The sequence below is a fragment of the Acanthochromis polyacanthus genome, chromosome 14 (assembly GCF_021347895.1).
Source record: "Acanthochromis polyacanthus isolate Apoly-LR-REF ecotype Palm Island chromosome 14, KAUST_Apoly_ChrSc, whole genome shotgun sequence".
In the NCBI taxonomy this organism is placed as follows: domain Eukaryota; kingdom Metazoa; phylum Chordata; class Actinopteri; family Pomacentridae; genus Acanthochromis; species Acanthochromis polyacanthus.
Genome location: NC_067126.1, coordinates 4,925,974 through 4,945,747, shown reverse-complemented (window position 1 = coordinate 4,945,747; position 19,774 = coordinate 4,925,974). Strand labels below are relative to the sequence as shown.

The 19,774-nt window shown below is 36.8% G+C and overlaps 1 protein-coding gene across 1 annotated transcript in view; it reads right to left on the bottom strand.

The window, feature by feature from the left end:
- fer1l6 (fer-1 like family member 6) overlaps window positions 1-19,774 on the bottom strand; it is a 37,205-nt gene that overhangs the window by 2,532 nt on the left and 14,899 nt on the right. Inside the window, 21 exon segments of the mRNA XM_051959394.1 lie at window positions 377-497; window positions 581-701; window positions 1,806-1,904; window positions 2,008-2,096; window positions 2,525-2,667; window positions 4,156-4,310; window positions 4,511-4,681; window positions 4,766-4,893; window positions 6,141-6,275; window positions 6,356-6,484; window positions 6,827-6,924; window positions 8,122-8,166; window positions 8,419-8,464; window positions 8,549-8,671; window positions 8,755-8,885; window positions 9,879-10,098; window positions 10,613-10,711; window positions 11,540-11,602; window positions 11,682-11,789; window positions 11,863-12,012; window positions 12,095-12,229. Coding sequence (XP_051815354.1) covers window positions 377-497; window positions 581-701; window positions 1,806-1,904; window positions 2,008-2,096; window positions 2,525-2,667; window positions 4,156-4,310; window positions 4,511-4,681; window positions 4,766-4,893; window positions 6,141-6,275; window positions 6,356-6,484; window positions 6,827-6,924; window positions 8,122-8,166; window positions 8,419-8,464; window positions 8,549-8,671; window positions 8,755-8,885; window positions 9,879-10,098; window positions 10,613-10,711; window positions 11,540-11,602; window positions 11,682-11,789; window positions 11,863-12,012; window positions 12,095-12,229 — 2,509 coding nt within the window.

The following is a 19,774-nucleotide window of genomic DNA, read 5'->3' as shown; positions in this document are numbered from 1 at the left end:
AAGAGACACAAAACAAACACAGACACAAAAGGCAAAGAACTGCACATGTAAACACAATGAGACACGAGACTGCAAAAAGAAACACAACGACAACCAACAGACACAAAACAACTGCAGAAGAAACAACACAACTTCAAAGAGACGCAAAATTACGTCAAAATGACACAAAACAACAGATTTGTCTGCTTGTTACTTCTTTTCTTCCCTTAAATGAAACTTGTTGATCTAGAAGTGTAGCTCTGATCGTCTAGAAGGTTCCGCTCCATCTATGTTTACTGAGCAGGTCTTCCAGGAAGTGCTACTGGTGTCTCAGGAGCTCTGGGAGCAGAGCATCACTGCACAAGGATCTTTTTAAATCCCACCTGAACAAACCTACCTAAGAAGTCATCGGACGACAGCGTCTCAAAGTCCCAGACCTGCAGGATGAGGATGGCCGGAAGCTTCTGCTCGGTTTTATCCAGAGAGAAGATGTTTTCCCTCTTCCTCACCACCACCACCTGAGAGAGGAGGAGGAGGCCGTTAAACACCAGGTGGAGACGGAGCTCAGGTTTAAACATCAGGTTTAAACGTCCATCAGCACCTTCTCAGCCGGCAGGTAGCTGAAGGGAAACACAAAGCGCCAGTTGAAGTTTCCTTCTCCGGTCAGAGAGTTGTAGTGAACGTCGGTCTCCTGCCGGTCGTCCTCCAGACCTTTGAGCCAGCTGTAGACCAAACAGGGACAGAAGCTGAAGGAGATGTGATGTTTTCACTTGGTGTATGTAGATGACAAACCTTAAAGGCTACATGTGTGGAAATAACCAACAAATCTGACAATAAATAGTCTTTTTGCCAATATTTTCTGTTGATAATTCAGGTGTTGGTTGATAATTGATTTTCTAGGCCTAATCCTTACAGTTCAATTATCAGGAACCTGGATATTCAATGCATAAAAGTACCAAAAACCAGGATATTAACACTCAAAAGTATCAAGAAACCAGATATTAAAGCAAAAAAGTATCAAGAACCTACATATTAACACATTAAAGTTTCAATAATCTTGATATTAACAGACAAAACTATCAAAACCCTGGAAATAATGAACAAAAGTATCAATAACTTGACTATTAATGCAAAAAAGTCTCAAGAACCAGGACATTTATGCACAAAGCTATCAAGAACCCAGCTATTAATGCAGGAAAGTGTTCAGAACCTAGAAATGAACATATCAAATTGTTAAAAACATAGATATTAACATGCAAAAGTATCCATAACCTGGATATCAACACACAAAAGCATCAATAACCGGGACAAACTAAGAAAAAAAAAAACCTCCATAATGCATTAAAGTGTCAATAACCTGGATATTAATAGACAAAGAAACAAATAACCTGAATATTAATACAGAAAAACTATCAAAACTTGGAAAATTAACACAAAAAAGTATCAAGAACCTGGATAATGATGTACAAAAGTGTAACCAACGTGGATATTAACGCACAAAAGTACCACATACTTGGATATTAACAAATAAAAGTATCAAAACCCTGAATATTGACGTGCAGAAGTATCAATGACTTGACTAATAATGCACAAAAGCAGCGAGAAACTGAATATTAACACACAAAAGTATAAGTAACCTTAATATTAAGGCACCAAAATGTAACAAATCTAGAAATGAAAGTACCAAAGTATTGAGAACCTGAATATTAACATGGAAAAGTACCAACAACCTGGATATGGACACAACAGTATCAATAACTGAACCCTTTATTCTGGTAATCAGACTAGAATATCTACATTTAGAACCAGATAGAAGCCTTCCTCACCCTTTGACGTAGATGTCGCTGGACTTCTGTCCGGTCAGGAAGTTACTGTCCTCCAGAATCACGTCCTCGGTGTTCCAGATGATGATCCTCAACTCGTACCTGAACAAACACAAATACATGTTTTATTTTCAGAAAGCAGTGTAAAAGATTTAGGAAGAAGTTGAAGATCAACAAGCTGCTGATGCCTTCAGGTGAGTCTCACCCTTTGGGTTTCCGAGGTGAAATGTCCACTGAAGGTCCTGGATGAGGCAAATCCACAGGAAACATGTCCACCCACATCTGGACCTGACCCTGAACCACACATATTCACATTTTACCTCATTTTACCTGTTGGAACCACAGATCACACTTGATACCTTCTTTATTCCTCATTATTTATGAGTTCTTCTGGTAAGTTCTTCTTCTGTAATTGTTCAGTACTGTAAAGCAGTCACTAATCATTCCACTGCCCAGACAGCATGCAACAACTAAAACATCTGAATAACACTCACTTTGGGATCTTAAATCTAGACTGTTGGAAAGTTGAAAATCAGAGGATTCTTTCAGTTTGTAGCTTTTGAAGACTTATAATAGCTTTAAGTACTTTTTTCGTTGGATATTTTTGCATTAAAGTCTTTTATTTAGATGTTTTAAATGTCTGTTGCTGCTGCTGAAGACCCAACAGATCCTGCATTCATACAGACAGAACTGATCACTCGGACTCATCGCAGCTTCAGTACCTGGTCCATTCCAGGCCGGGCCTTGTTAAACAGGGTTCTGGTCTCAATGTGTTCTGGTACCAGTCTGCAGCCCACAGCTGGGATCTCAGCCCAGCGATGAAGGATCTTCAGGGACAAATGTTCGTAGGACTCCACCGGCTCGTCTGAGAGAAAACAACCAAAAACCAACAGAATGGGTAAAAATAAGACGCCTGATTGATGGACGGCAACACTGAGAACAAAAGTTTCCATACACCTGTAAAGTCCATGTTTAACATGACAGCTCTGAGTTTCCAATGACTCCTAGAACTTCTATGATGGAATCACTGAAACACATGAATCTTTGTCACAAAATACAATCCTGTATTTTGGTTCTTTCATAGATTCATTAAAGGTCTTCTGGAAATATGACAAAATCTGTTGGGTTATAAATATACATATTGTAACTTGAAGTTTTGTTGATGTAGAAAGTTGTGTTAATTAAATTTTCTAAGTTTCATGACCTCTTAACTTCTCCTGAGTGATTCCAGTTGACTACAGCTGCTGACTCTGATCCAGTTTAAATAGAACCATTAGATCCACTCATTAGACTCAAACACTGCAGGGGGAAAGTCTGAGGCGCTCAGCAAAGATCTGAAGAAGCAAATAATTAACTTGAACTTTTTCACTTAGGGCCATTTCAAAAGAGCTTCAGATCCCAAAATCATCTGTACAAACAATTGCCCTTAACCCCAAGAACACCAAACCTACAACCAAGCATGGAGGTGGCAGTATCATGCTCTGTGGAACTGGAGCTTTACACAAAGTAAATGGAATAATGAAGAAGGAGGATCACCTCCACGTTCTTCGGGAAAATCTAAAACCATCAGCAGAAGTGCTGATCTGCAAAAAGCTGGTCTGCTAAGAATTAGAAGCTTGGACACAGTTGGATGTTTCAACCAGACAATGAGTCCAAACACACATCAGACGTGGTAAAGAAATGGTTCCATCAGGATAGAATGAAGGTTCTAGACTGGTCTCCCCAAAGTCCTGACTTAAACCATCAAGAACCTGTGGACTGATGAAGAAACAAGTCTGAGTCAGAAAGACAACAAGTTTAGTTGAACTGAACCAATTCTGTCCAGAGGAGTCAAAGAGAAACCAGAAGATTGAAACCAGAAGCTAAGGAAGAAATGGACAAATTTAACTAAATACGAACATTTCTGTTTGTATATTTTTATGGTTACTCAGAGGAGTCATCAGCTATAGTCGATCGTAATCACTCAGGAGAAGTTTAGAGGTAACTAAACTAAGAACATTAGATTAGCGTAACTTAATACATCAATAAAACTGATAATTCAAGTTACTATATGTATATTTATGACCCAACAGATTTTGTCATCATTCCAGATGACCTTTAATAAATCTATAAAAGAACAAAAAGTCATGATTGTCTTATGTGATAAAGATTTGAAGATTGTGTTTCAATGATTCCATCACAGAAAATTCAGAGTTATTGGAGTCATTGGAACTTCAGACTGTCATGATAAACATGGACTTTACAAGTGGATGGAAACTTTTGTTTGTGGCTGTATTTATTGAATGTCAAAATGCTGCTTATGAACTCCAAAACAGTTGAATCCAAAGCAGTGTTTCAGTGTTTCTGTCTCTACCTTCGTGCATGAAGAGCGTCTTTCCAGTGAAGACTTTGTCGGCGACGGTGATCCGTCCCGGTCTGAAGTGAGGACCGTCCAAACCGTTTTCTCTGCACATCTTTGACAGCAGCTCTGAAGGTTTCAAACAGTCTCTCCAGGCGTTATAACCCTCACTAACAACAGAGACGCACACAAACTGGGTTTAGAGTAGAATAATAACAGTATCTGCAGAATATCCTCCTCTGGTTTCAGACTGAACATAAAGGTTCCAGTGGAGGCTTCAAATTTGTTTCACCAAGTACAGGTAAACCTCTGAGAAAGTGATTTAAACTAACTCAGAACCCGTTTCTATGCTTTAATCTGACTGACTCACAGGCTGTACTCGGTGGGGAGTCCACAGGTGGCTCGGTGGCGGCTGTAGAACCGGTTCTCCAGGTCGATCCGAGTCTCTCCGATCAGGTCGTCTCCTCCCACCAGATCGAAGTCGTAGATCAGCACCGACAGCAGCGACTCACGAGGAAACGTCGCCTGCATCTCGAAAGATCTGCAACGAGGAAACAAAGAAGGAGCAGCATGATAAAACTACCAGGATGGTTTATTCTCGAGGTTTAATCAAACAGTTATTTACCTTCCAAAAACAGGGTTCAGCTGTTTGGGAATGTAGTTGTCTCTGTCTTTGATTTCATTTTTGCCGAGTCGAAGAACGATATAAGGATCTGCCTTCCCATCCGGGTCGGCTGGGTGAAGGTTGGATGCCTGATGAGAAATTATCATTAATAAACCTCTGAATCCCAAAACTCACTGCTGTATGAGCAGCAGTTTGAAAAGAAATGTTTTCTTTAAAAAAGAAATTACACTATTTATCAGTCAGAAACTGTAAAAACTGAATGAATCTGATTCAACTTTCAGACAGTCCTGGAACATGTCAGGAGGGAGGTAAAAGTAAATAAAAGAAAAGAAAACATACTGGATAAAAGAAATGCAGCATGGCTCAAAAACAGAAAACTGATTAAGAAAAAGTGATGTTCCAGGTTTTTCAACTTGTCACATTTTTGAAGATTTGTAACGGTCATGCTGCTATAGAAGTTGCCCAAAAATGATAAAAATAGAAATAAAAACTCAAAATGTATCCAACATGACTCAAATCCTGTCTACAATAATTTGGAACGAGACAAAAATGACTCAAGAAGCAATTTAGAATGATTAAAAAAGATAAATACTCCAAAATGATAATTGAAAGGAAACAATTTCAAATTTGGTCAAGATGAGAGAAGCGAGTCCAAAAGTACCAAAATTTGCCCAATATGACACAAAAAAAAATGACAAAAATGTGCCCAAACTGCCTAAAAATTTCACAAACGAGTCTTAAAAACTATCCAATAACAAAAAATTGCCCAAAATTACACTAAACTTGGCCAAAATAATCTAAACATGTCTGAAAAGAACATACAAATTACAAAAAAACATGTCCAAACTGCTTGCAAACTTAACCAAAATGACTCAAAACTTGCCAAAACATGGAATGACTGTCCAATTTGACTCAAAAATTGCACCGACACAAAAAATGACAAAAACGTGGCAAAACCACCTAAAAACCATTGAATATGTATCAAAAAATTACCCAAAGTAACAAAAAATTGTCCAAAATCACATGAAACTTGGCCAAAATAACTTAAATTTGTTTAAACTGAATATAAAAATTACAAAAACATGTACAAACTGCTAATAAACTTGATCAAAATGAATCAAAATTGACCAAGATGACACAAACTTGTCCAAAATGACTCGAAACTTGGCAAGACATGGAATAACTGTCCAATGTGACTCAAAAATTGCACCAATGGACTGAAAATTCATCCAAAATTACAAAAATTTGGCCAAAATAACCAAAATTTGGCCAACACAACAGAAAAAATGACAGAAAATGTGCCTAACAACTTGAAATTTTTTTTAAAAACCAACCAAAATAACAAAAAATGTCCAAACAGGAGACCCGGACTCACAGAGACAATGTAAACCCGGATCAGGACTTGGACCGAACAGTTGGCTGGGATTCCTCTGTTGACCCTGAAGTGTCCCGAGTCTTCATCCCAGTCGTCGTCCTCATCCTCGGTCAGTTTGTAGAGGCAGAACCTCCCCTGGACAGGAAGTAGAGGACAGTCAGTGTTTCTGATAATACACCGATTCAACCACAGAGGACATTCAGGTTCAGTCTCACCTTGAATTTACCCACAAACCTCTCCTCGGTGGCTCCGTCCTCCTCGGTAGCTTTGCCTCGGAACAGTTCGTAGGTGTTCACCCAGTCATCGAACGGACCAAACTCCGTCTCCAGCTCCTTATCGTACAGCTGCATGGATACTATAACTTTAGCAACTTACAAAAATAGGCTCTTCAAGGAATTATTTCTTCAAACTTTCTCTTAAAAAACCCTTAAGTTGCCCCAAAGAACCATCAAAAATGGTTCCTTTAGGTAGGACACAAACTACAAATAATTTTCCTAATCAATGAAGGATCAGTATCTTAATTGATCGTCGATACCATTGTCAATCAATAGTCAAATCTTTAACATGAATGAAGAACAGCTAGCTACCAATGAAAGGCAGTCATTAACTCTTACACTAGTCTCTGTCATGGTGCCCGTTGCTAGCTAAACTCCCTCATGTTTTAAAGCAGTTTGTATATAAAATACCTTGAGTGTGGCTAGCTTAGCCGGTAGAACAACGCTGGTCTCCAGGGTTCCTTTTCCTTTCTGCTTCTTCTTCTTGTCTCCGTCTGAGAGGCTGCTGACTGATAAAACAACAACAACAACAACGTCTTTACGGTGTAGAACAGGCGGTGACATTAAGACGCTTCATAAACCTGCAGCTTCCCCTCAGATCCACCAGAACAAACCAGGAACCTGCTGATACTAAACTCTGATTTAATCATCACCAGGAAGTTCATGCTGCAGCACCCAAACCAGTAAAACACCATCAGCTCCCAGAGCCTCCTCCAGCTGACAACCAGTAACACACACCCTAAACAAAACTCTGTAAAGAAAACCTGGCCACAAGGGTGTAAGAAATATGCTAAAAAAGCTGTAAAATACTATAACGTTGGAAAACTCTAAAAATAATAAAAGCAAATATGATATAAATATATTGATAATAATATTTTTAGCTGATTCAGACACAATAAAGCTTCATTTTTTTATTGTACACACTATAAAATAATAATTATTTGGATGAATACAGATGATTGACATGAACATCATCTAGTTGTTCTGTTTTTACAATCAATATATACATTTATATTTTTTCCTTTTTGTTTTTAAGATTTCCATAATTTCACAAAACAGGACAAATTTGTGAAATAATAGTTCAATAAAATTACATTTTCATTCTTAATTGACACATTTAAAAAAATAACAGCAAATATCTGAAAATAATGGTAATAACATATATATAATACTTTGGTCTGTTTGTTTATGGTTAATGTTTAAATTTTGTATTTTTCTGTGATTTTATGAGACATTCTATGTAATTTAATTAAAAAAAAGGGAAAAAACTGTAAAACAACAGTTAAAAAATTTAGTTTTTTTTCAGTCAGTTTACTTAAAAATAATGTAATTCAATGGTCAAACATTGTTGGTTTATTTTTTACCATTTTTAATCCTTAATTAATTTTTTTTTCCTTTCAAATAACTACAATTATATGTAAAAATAAAATAAAATTACAGCTTCATTTTTTTTAGCAGTCAACATGTAAATTCCTATTTTTTCTGTGATTTTTCTAGGTAATATCTGTAATTTAAGAAAACTGGGAAAATCTGTAATATAAACAGATAAAAAATACTATTTTTCAGTCTTTAATTTACCGAAAAATAATATAATTTAATGGTCAAACATTCAAAGAATAAAAAAGATATCTAATTTACCAAAACAGAGACAGTCTGTAAAATAATAATAAAAAAACACACATTATGTTTTACAGCTTCTTTCTTACCCAGAGACTCGACTCCATCGCTGAGCAGGTTGTGGTACGACAACGCTGCAACACACAACAATGTGTGTGTGTTTGCATGGGGAAATTATGGGATGTCTATGAGTAGCTGTAGCTGTTTTAACCGTTTCTGGCTAATAAATGGTGTCATTCATTGTGAGGCTTTTATTTTGAAAAATAAAATACTATTGGGTTTTAAAGATCAGAGCCTTCAAAAATTAAATCTATTTGCAGATTACTAACATCCAATTAAAAATGAAACTAATTCTGATGCTGAATTTGACCCTCAGGTGAGCTCACCTTTCTCAAAGACTTGTGGAAACGGAGATCCGTCCTTCTGTTTGGTCTGAAAACAAACACATGTTCAGGTTGTCTGTCTGTTAGAACCTCCATTAGATGTTTCCAGAACCAACCTCAATGCTCAGATCACCTGTTTCTCCACCGAGGCATAATATTTGGACCACCAGTCGATGACGCTCTCAGCCGATTCGTCAGCGATGGTCCTCCTCCTGCGTTTGGTGGATCGACCTCGGGTGGTCTTTGTCCTGCCATCCTGGATTAAAAATCAACAACAGAAGATGAACAAAGACATAGAAGACCGAGAAGATGTTGGTGGTTCCCGCAGTAACTCTCTACCTTAGTTTTGGAGAGTTCCCGCTTCCTGGTGGGCGGGACTGGAGGCGGAGTTTCGTCCTCCACAGTGATGAGGATATCCTGGGTGGAGAGTCCCATGGTGGAACTGGTTTCTGCAGCTTCCTGAGACTGACCTGCTGGAAAACCATAAACAGGAAGTCAACACGTTGGATCAGAAAGCCAATCAGACGTCATTGTATCCTCTATAAATCATCAGTACAGTAGGTTGAGGAAGACCATGAGATGGAACTGAAAGCTGCTGGAAAACAAACAGGAAGTCAACATGTTGGATCAGAAAACCAATCAGATGTCATCGTATCTTCTATAAATCAGTAGGTAGATTGAAGAAAACCGTGAGATGGGACTGAAAGCTCCAGAAGTTTTACAGCAGATGAATCACATCATGATTTCCTCGTCAAAACCCAAACGGGAGTGAATTTTAAAACTCAGAATGTCAAGTATCTGAATTTCTACTGGTGATTGTTTGTGAGACTTTGTAGTAGTTGGCGTCTCTTTTCAGTAATTTTGTGTCTTTGTAGAAGATTGGCATCTATTTGTGGTCATTTTGTGTCTCTGTTATGTAGTTTTGTGTGTGTTTGTGATGGTTTGTGTCATTGTGTGGTGGTTTTGAGTGTGGCTATAGTGGTTTAATGCATCTTTGTGGTGTCTATGTGTTTGTTGTTCATTTTTTGTGGAGCTTCTGTGTCTCTCTAGTAGTTTTGTCTCTACAGAAGTTTTGTATGTGTTTGTGGTTGTTTTGTGTGTTTTGTGGTCGTTTTGTATGTCTTTGTTATTAATTTGTGTAATTTTGAGTGTTATTTTGCATTTCTTTGTAGTGATTTTGTATTTCGCTGCAGTTGCTTTGTGTTTCTTTGTTGTTGTCGGCATCTCTTTTTATAGTCATTTTGTGTCTCTTTTCAGTAGTTCTGTGCCTCTTTCTAGAAGTTTTGTGTCTCTTTGTGGTTGTTTTGTGTCTCTTTGTGGTTGTTTTGTGTCTCTTTTTGGTAGTTTCGAGTCCAACTCTGAGCTACAGTTGATATCTGATATTAGCTAGGATCAGTTATGATGCTGATGTAACTCTGTAGTAGATCTGATTGTGTAGCAGCTTAATAACTAACACACATTACCATCAGTGCTGTGTGGGTCTGTGATGAATGCAGCTCCGGGGGTGAGTGTAGCAGCTTTGTATGTCTGCGGTGCAGCGGGTGGAGCTGGAGGTGGGGTGTATTTAAAGGCCTTCAGGTTGTTGATGATGTGGTTTCCAACCAGAGTGCTGCGACCGAACGCTCTCCAGTCGACCACCGTGATGCTCAGAGGAGGGTGGAGGTGTTCGTTCTCCGGCAGCTCCTGAACGAGCAACACAACAGGAGGTGTTACTGCAGTACAACAACAAAGTAGGAAGTTTGTATCGCAACACAACAACACAGGAAGAGGTTTTGTGGTGCATTTATGTCTCTTTGTAGTCATTTTGTGTGTCTTTTTAGTTGTTTTAAGTCTCTTTGTTGTCAGTTTGTATCTCTTTGCAGTAGTTTTGTATTTTTGTCATCATTTTGTGTCTCATTGTAGTGTTTTGTGTCTGTCATGAACTGGTATGTTCTATAGTTGTTTTGTGTCTCTTAGCAGTTGTTTTGTTCCTGTTTGTGGTTGTTTTGTGTCTATTTTAATCATTTCGTGTCTCTTTGTGGTCTTGTTTTGTCTCTTTGTTGTGGTTTTCTGTCTCTTAGCAGTTGTCTTGTGGCTCTTTGTGATTATTTTTTGTCTCTTTCAAATGAAAGCTGATAATGTTAACATTCATGGCAAAACTACTTTTTCTTTGGGCAGCTGGTGTTTAGCAGTTAACTTCCAGGATGTAAACTCTTACCAGCTCTATGACGTCGACCAGCGTGGTGAAGTTTGGGTTGGATTTGTACTTCTGAATGACGGACGAGCGAAGAGTTTTACCTGCACACTCGATGAACACCTGCAGAAAAACACAATCAATCACAGATACAACTAGCTAATCAATGCAGTTGTGTGAAAGTTCAAGGGCTGCTTAGAAATCCTTTGTTTAGCATTGGAAGACATGGGCTAATACTTAGATATATTGTTGCAATTTTGGTTGCTAAACTAATGCTAACCACTGGGGGAGCCATTTTCTTAAAAATCCAACCATCACCAGCACCGAGTGGGCTCAACGAGATCCCCAACACCAACAGTTACTGTGTTTGTTACTATTAGCAACAAGTAGTTCGCTAAAAGTAATAAATAATTGGCTAAAAGTAATAAATAGTTTGTTAAAAATATTAAATAATTGGCTAAAAGTAATAAATAATTAGCTAAAAGTCATAAATAGGTTGCTAAAAAATAGCTGGCTGAAAGTTTTTAAAAAATAGTCAGCTAAATGTAACAAACAGTTGACTAAAAGTAATAAATATTAGCTAAATGTAACAAATACTTAGCTAAAAGTAGCAAAAAGCTGAAAATAAAAAGTGAGATAAACATAAGAAAATCATTGGCTAAAAGTAATAAACAAGTAGCTAAATGTAAAGAATTATCAGCTGAAAGTAATAGATAATTGGCTAAAAGTAATAAATAGTTAGCTAAAAGTAAAGAATTGTCAGCTAAAAGTAATTAATTGTAAGCTAAAACTAATAAATAGTTACCTGAAAGTAAAAATAGTTAGCTAAAAGTAATAAATAGGGAACATAGATTCCTTTTCTACTCTATTTTCCTCCAGTGCAGCGGCTATACAAACAGTAATATCAGCTGTAAAGTTGTGTAATCTATGTTGTGTTTTTGTGTTTTGTACCTGAGGCCGATCAACAGACAGAAACTGAACCTTCTTCAGCTCCCTCAGACCCCAGAACAAAACCTGCAGGAGAGAAAACACAGGTTTTAACTATAAGAAATATAAACTACAGATTATTTCAGACACACTGAAGCAGCAGAACCTCCAGCCTGTAGGTGCTGAGGACCGGCCGGATGTTGGGAGGAACCGTGAAGACGCCTCCGTCTTCTTCCTCTAACTCCGGCAGACTCTGCAGTCCAGACTCTGGGATCTGAACATGAGAGACTTTATTATCTTCAGCCCGTCGTCTTACATTGTTAGCATACGAGCTAACCGGTACTGACCTGCAGTAGTTCGAATGCAGCCAGCAGGTCTCCTCCTGGTTGGCTGCCACAGTGCAGAGGACTGTACTGTAGGGTGGGTGGACTGTACGGGTCTGAGGTCAGCTGGACCTCCGGTACCACCACCGTGGAGCCCAGGTACTCAGCTTTACCCTGAGGTCAGAGAGAGGAGATTCAGTCTACACAGCCAACCAACCCTTCATTTGATCGAACCATCCCTTTAGTGTGACGGTACCAGAGCGTCGTCATCGTAAACCTCCACCAGGACTCGAGGAGGTTCTTCCTGGATGTTCTGCAGATCTCCGCTCAGCAGCAGGCGGCTCATCGGCAAACACTGGTTCCATGTCGGACTGAGAGTCTGACTGATGATCTGACAACACAAAGAACAGTGACGAGAAGTAATTTATCTCACTGTCAATATGCACCGAATCTCTGCTCCCCACTCCAGCACACTTACAATGTCCCTGAAATACATAGACTATTAACTGTTGACTCTTCATGCTCCCCCCACAATGCAATATTCACAGTACCAGATTATAAGTCTGGTTACACCTATGGGCAGCACCACGCTCGCCGTCAAGAACACTCTCTCCTGAATTTTATATCAATGTTTCACTAAAATCCATAAAGAATGTCTTATTTGTCTCAACAAACACCATAATGAAAGATGACAGAACACCGCCCCTTCTTGAAAAACAAAAAGCTGAAACATATGAGCTAAATTAAAAATCTGGCCTTAATATATAAACATTTAACTAAACGATAAAAAATGTCTGCTCAGACAGCAAACTACAAAAATGGCTAAAAGTCATTTACTAAAAGTAATTAGGTTAGCTAAAATAATAATAGCTAGTAAATAAGAAAATAGTTAGTAAAAAAAATAAATAAACTAAACAGATAAAGAATTGTCAGCTGAAGTCAATGCTTGCTAAGATAAATAATAGCAGTGAAAAAAAGTAATAAAAGTACGAATGGTCGACTTAATTAATTAGTTAAATACATATTTCAATAAGTTATAATATATTCTCCTAAAGTTAATATATGACCTTAAAGCTATCATTAAATTAGTAAAAGTAATAATATCTAAACAAAAATACCACCTAAACAGAATAGCACCACGATTCCACTTCTCTTACATTTTCTCCCCACATCGTTTTACACGTACATTTTCCCCCACTCTTTAACAGTTTATTTTAATATCTTTAAAACATTAACCCTCTCATTTCTCACATCTTAGCAGTCGTTTACATAACCATAAAGCTCGAGTGAACAAATCATACTAAGACAAATGATCGTTTTTAATTCCTATTTGCAAATAAAACTAACGATTCTAAATACGCACCAAGATGAGCTCCAGACTACTTATGTATGATGTCTGACGTAGCACTGCGAAGGGACTTGCGCACACGGTCGACAGTTCGGTGTAGTCGACTCGGCGATCAACTCGATCCCTTACATGTGCACCAAACTGAACTATGCGTTCTTGTAGCACAAAAACAGCAGTTAAGCTAAATCATTCAACAAAAAAAGAAGATTTTCTACCGATCACAGAGGATGGAACCTTACTATATTGAATAGTATTACATGGTTAAGTCATAGAGAAACGTATCTAGCTGTAATATTCTGACTCACCGTGTCAGCTCAGCTGGTGTCGGGAGGCTGCTGCATCGTCTCCCTCCGTGAGTCGGATGAACCTGAGCAGGTGTCCAAATTGCCCGAGCCGAACAAGCATGAAAACCAGAACCACAAATCACATCAGCTCGCCTGAAACGTATAAACAAGACACGCTTCCCTGGGTACTGCTACACTCAAAACACAAAATCACATCTTTTATATTGCATAAATTGTCTCGTTGTGTGGTTGTCTCGTCTCGATCATTTTGTTGTTATCTGAGTGATTTCTGAGACATACTCGCCCAGTTTTTGGACCTGGACCATTTTTTTCAGTTTTGTGTTATTTGTCACTTTTGAAGTCGCATCAGACGTTTTCATGTTTGTATTTGGCATGAATTTGGTATATTTGTGTATTTTAAAGTGCATTTGGTGTTTGTTCATTAGACTCGATTTAATACAGAATTACACGTTTTAGGCAATGTTGACGAACATTTTTGCACGTTTTGAGTCCATCCATCCATCCATTATCTATACACACGCTTTAATCCTACTTAGGTCGCAGTGGGGGGTAGCCTATCCCAGCTGACTCGGCAAGCAAGTGGACACCTATACAGCGTCGCCCAGTCTGTCCGGGTACCAATGGAACACACATCTCAACATTCACACCTAGGCAATTTAGAATGACTACAATTTAACCCCAGATATTTGACTGAGAAGCGGATACCCGGAGAAAACCACGCACTGCACAAGAGAACATCCAAACTCCATGCAGAAAGATCCGGGGAAAGCGGCAGCAACAGGGATCTTCGGCGCAGCAATGCGCTAACCACCACGCCCGTACACCCACGTTTGATCATTCTGGATAATTTTTTTTGTGAGGTGATTTCTGGACATTCCCAGTTTACATTTTGACATACTTTTGTAAGTTGTGTCATTTGCTGAATTGTTCTTTTCTGACAAAATCAATCTATTTATATTTTTGGGTGTTTGTAGAATCCTGTATTCTTGGTTATTTCAATTTATGATTTAGGACGATTTTGACCATTTTTATCAAATTTGATCATTTAGATCCATTTTTATCATTGGCTAACTCTGAACATATTCGCAGTATTTAGGCAGTTTACACATTTGTTAATTTTGGGCAAGTTTCCAATTAGTGGACAAGTGTCTGTAATCATTTTTGGCAGTATGTGTTATTAGTTTGTTTAATATTTTTCAGTTTATCAATTTAACTCATTTTTAAGTTGTGTCATTAAGGACAAATTTTGAAGTTTGGTCAAGCTTTAATCATTTGCATGTTTCGATTAATCGGACATTAATTCAATCATTTATAACTTTAGTGTTATCTTGGGGTATTTTCTAGACAATTTATTACATCGAGGCGTTTTTTATCTATTTGACACATTTGTCACGTTTATGCAATAGATAAACTTGTTATTTTGCCAACTATCGAGCATTTTGACAAGTTTAGTCAATTTGGAGGCAATTCTTTACAATTCTACTTTTAGTTTAGTGTCTATTTTATTACTTTGTCTCTATTTCTCTATTTTCTCATCTAATTTGACAAAATGGCAGTACTTTAAACATAAAATTTAAATTGTTTACAAGCCTTTTCAAACCTTTCTCTTCTGCTGCTCTTCATCAGTATACAGAGTTTCACCATGATGAATGATCTCCTATCAAAACTGTCCTCGTTCACATGTTTCCTTCATTTCTGTCTACATTATGTTGCGTATTTTTATTGACCTTGTTTTTATTTTCATTTTGTGTCTCATTTGAGGTGTATTGTCAGTCTTTATGTCATTCCTGTCTCTTTGTGTTGTTTTTCATTTGCCGGTTTTGCCATATGCGTCTCATTTTCTCTTTTGTCGTTTTTCAGGTTTGTTTTTCAGTTAGGTTTTTCAGTTTTGTTAATTTTCGGCTTCTGTCAGTTCTGTCTTTCATTCCTATCACTTGTCTGCGGTTGACGTTTATGTTGTATTCTGGTCATTTTGTATGCTTATGTTTCTTGATTGTGTATTTTTTTGTTAGTTGTGTCATTTCATGTATATTGGGTTCTTTTCTCCAAAATCACTACGATTATAATTATTCAACTGTTTTTATGTTTCCATCTCTATACAACTTTTCTCTCAACGATCTGTAAGATACTCCACAAAATAGCATACACTTATTATAGCTTCATTTCCTCTCAGTCTCTCTGTGAAACCACTGCTCAGAAACCTAAAATACTCCATCATTAATTGAAAATCAGTAAGAACTAAGGAAAAAAAATCTCAGGATCTTTGAAAATTGCAAATACACTTGATAGAATAAATGATTTAAAAAAATATCTCAAGTTTAACGTCAGATTTTGTCATCTCATTCACTTTGCACACTTTTAAAGCTTTGTTGGTTTGTAACTGTTCACCTTCTAGAACAGTTAATATAGTCCCACATCCGGACTCCATCGAGCTCCGATCTGGAAACAGCAGGTCTCTGTCGAAGCGAAGCGTCAGCGCGACTCCGCGTTGTTGCTCACGCAAACAAAGCATCTGGCAAGCCGTGTCCTGACTTGGAACAACCAGAGTAGAATACGTGGACGGAACAGAACAAACTAACGGCTTCAGGTTCGTCACTCCTCCACAGGAACAGTTTCTGGAGCTCGTCGCTCCTGCAGCATTCTTCACTACCTCCGGCTTTCGTACTCTTATCTCTGTACGTTTTTGATGAGCTTCTTTCCATCATTATCTTGCAACTATCGCGCAAGTTTGGCATTCCAGGACATTTGAGTCTTTTGTGCAATTATAATTTATTTGGCCAATTTAAAATATTGCCCAAGTTTTTTAGCAGACATGACACATTTTTTAAATTTTTTTTTTTTTTTTCTTATTTTTCATGCTCAATTTGGTTTGTTTCTTCAAATTGGTGTAGGTTTCAATATCTTTCCAATTTGAGCAACTCTGAAAAATTTGAGTACCAAATTGATAATTCTTTGTTATTGTATTTGAGACGTAGTCAACATTTCAAGTAGTTTACATATTTTTTTATTTTGTAATTTTGTGTCGCATTAGGCCAAATTAATATTGGCATTGAGATATTTTCAACAAGTTAAGCCAAGTTTGACACAATTTTGGCAACTTGTTTATAGCATTAACTCATGGCTGCATGCACGTTTGATGATTTACCTGAACTCTTAACAAATAAAACCTGAAATGAAATACATTACGCGTGTAAATCTGTGAGACAAAACCATCGTTGTTTAGCTCAGAACACATACGTTAATCTTTCCTACCAGCTCCTGTTTGCACAGTCAGACCGTTCTTGTCCAGTTGCAGCAAATGTTTGACTACTCGGCTTCCAGTTGCTCCTGCTCAATGAACTCTAACAACATTTAAACAACCGAACATGTTGAGATGTTTGGGCAGACTTTAATCCTCTTCATATAAATCATCACTTCAGAAAGATCTTAGAACTGAACAAATATTTCACAACTTCAAAAACTAGCTTGACCTTTAAATTTATTCATCTGCACTTAACACATTTATCAAAACTAAATGATCTTATTGAGGAATCAGATACTCTATAACAAGCATTATGTCACTGAATCCTGACATAGAATCGAACAAAATTCATGTCATTTTAAGAAAGTATAATCACATCATAGAAAAATTAAAATATTTATTTTTTGAATAAAAAAAAACCTAAAATATTTTTTTAAAATTGCATGTAAAAGTAATACCCAATCAAAAATACACAAAAGACAATGAAAAAATGAAAAATAAATTATCAATAAGATGGAATTATTTTTGAAATTACATATCACATAATAACAAAACCGTTCAAAAATATATTTACATTATTTATATTAAAATATTTATAAAAATTTCAATATATCAAACGTAACAAAAAATCCAAACACGTATTAAATAATATTTTATAAAGAAAAAGTTAGAAATACAGCTAAACATTTTTTACAAATCTATTTTTTAAAATGAAAAATTTAAATCTATTCTACGAATTGTGTAAATTTAAAATAAATAAAAACAAATAAGTGAGGCTAAATTGGGAAATACGATCCTGAAGTCGTATTCATAACTTACATAACAAGGAGTTCAAACCTCAAACCGTTCAACAAATGGCTTTCACGACTCGACGATAATAACTAAAGTTCAGCAGAATAAAAAACTAAACATACCACTTCCTCTCCATTATTTGTATCCATGATCCTACGTCCAGATAATTCTATGAGGAGCTCTAGCAGCGACTCTGATTATGATCCGACATTCTATACCTAAATCTAGTCGCTGCTCTTTAGCCTTCCTCTGGTGACAAACATTGATGACAAGATCAGTTTGTTAATTTAAAACAATCATAAAGAACTTTTTACTTATATCGCCAGCTGATTATGTCCATGTAGGTAAATAAAGCAAAGAGGTTTCTCTGACGTACAAACAAGTCAGATTTCTCAGCCTGTTGGATGTACAGCGTGGTAGCTTCTTTCCTCCGGGTGCCCCTCAAACCATGAATAAATGCTTCTGCTTCTCCATCGGCAATATGTTTATCTACAGTATATTCACATTTACACAAATACACAAACTTTACAAAACACTACCCATAACATATCAATCGTATACGTCCCACATTCTGCTAAGGTTGCAGCCCTCTACTCGGAAAATCTTTTATCTTATAAATCAACCACAGCTGTCTATCATCGAGCTAACTTAACATAATACTGTTTACTGAACATTACAACAAAATACGTGAAATTACTGTTTAAAATAATCGTTTCTTCACAAAACAGAAAAAAGATAAACTGTTTCTCACATGCCTTCATAATGTATCGAGTTGCTGTATATCTGGTTTTCACCAGGTGAGCTCTATTTTTAATACTGTAGTGACCAGCAGCGACTAAGGATACAGAATTCATTTAGCAACAATAGAGAATGGCTTGGGAGTTTAACTCAAAGCAACTGGACATGTGACAAAACTTCTGTGAGTTATCATCTCAATCAAGCTAATGTGTTAAGCAAACTGGGGATCACCAGAGACAGAATCAACAGTGATATATGAAACAATTATACATTGGCATGGTTAGTAGCTAATGATATTGCCATAATCAAAGAAATAAATAAATTATACTGTTTAAAAGCACAAAACGAAGACCTGCATGTCAGATATTTATTTGAGGTCAGCTCAGCATGGCACCATGACTGAGTTCTTGTCATCAATTACCTCCGACTAACAACATAATTCAAAACAACTTTGACAACATGATATCCGTTGCCACTTCTCAGCAAAATACACCCGAAAAAATCACACACCTACGGTTAACCAAGGCTTTGGTTTTCATTCATGTATAAGATTAACAATATTTATCTCATACGCATGCCGATTAACAAAAATACTATACTAATACCCCTTTCAACCACTTATAGAACAAAGAATCAGACTAATTAAAGCTGATTCTGATCTGATAATCACCTGTTGCCTCGACAATCACGTTTCTCGCGGTGGTGTCGTTTCCTGACGTCTATGACAGCGTCTTCTAGATCTTATTGTCGCTGCATGGAGTTGCTGAGGGAAACTTTCCGAATCCAGCTTTCTCGTACTGCAAGGCAGGAACTACAGGAATGGCGGACATAAACAGCCATCCAACACTTACTGGCGTATTACCTCGAAGAACACACATTAAAGACGTCAGCAAAGAACCTAAAATCTTACAGAACTTAAAAACGGAAAACCCCTGCTAGAAGTACCAGCCCAGCGAAACTCAAGCTATGTCATTCATCTTCTGATCGTCAATGTGGTCAAATAACACTCAATACAGCAGAACTGTCCTTATTCTCCATCCATGCCACCAGTCAATACATTTAGACTTTTAAAACTAACAATATACCGAAAACATCCAAAAAATAAAATTTTTAAATAAATAAATCCTAGAATCTATAGTTTTTTAAAAACTAAATTGATAAAAGAATAAGATAATAAGGATACAAATAATCCAGAATGGCCTATCTGAAAAAAATATAAATTTTTTTCTTTCTAATAATTAGGTAACCCACGTGGTTATGATTATCATTCTATCATATTATCTGGACATTTTCCAATAATCGTTAACATATAGATCTCTTACCTAATCATTGGTTTCAAAGTTATTAAAATAATATGAGAAATCAAGAAAAAATAACTATAGGAAACCACTAAAAACAATCTAAACCCATAACTAACCCCATCTTAAAATTATGTTTTTTTAATCCATTATAAACCAATCCCAAAATTAATATTGAATTAACAAAGAACCTATATTTTTAAGAAATTTAGAA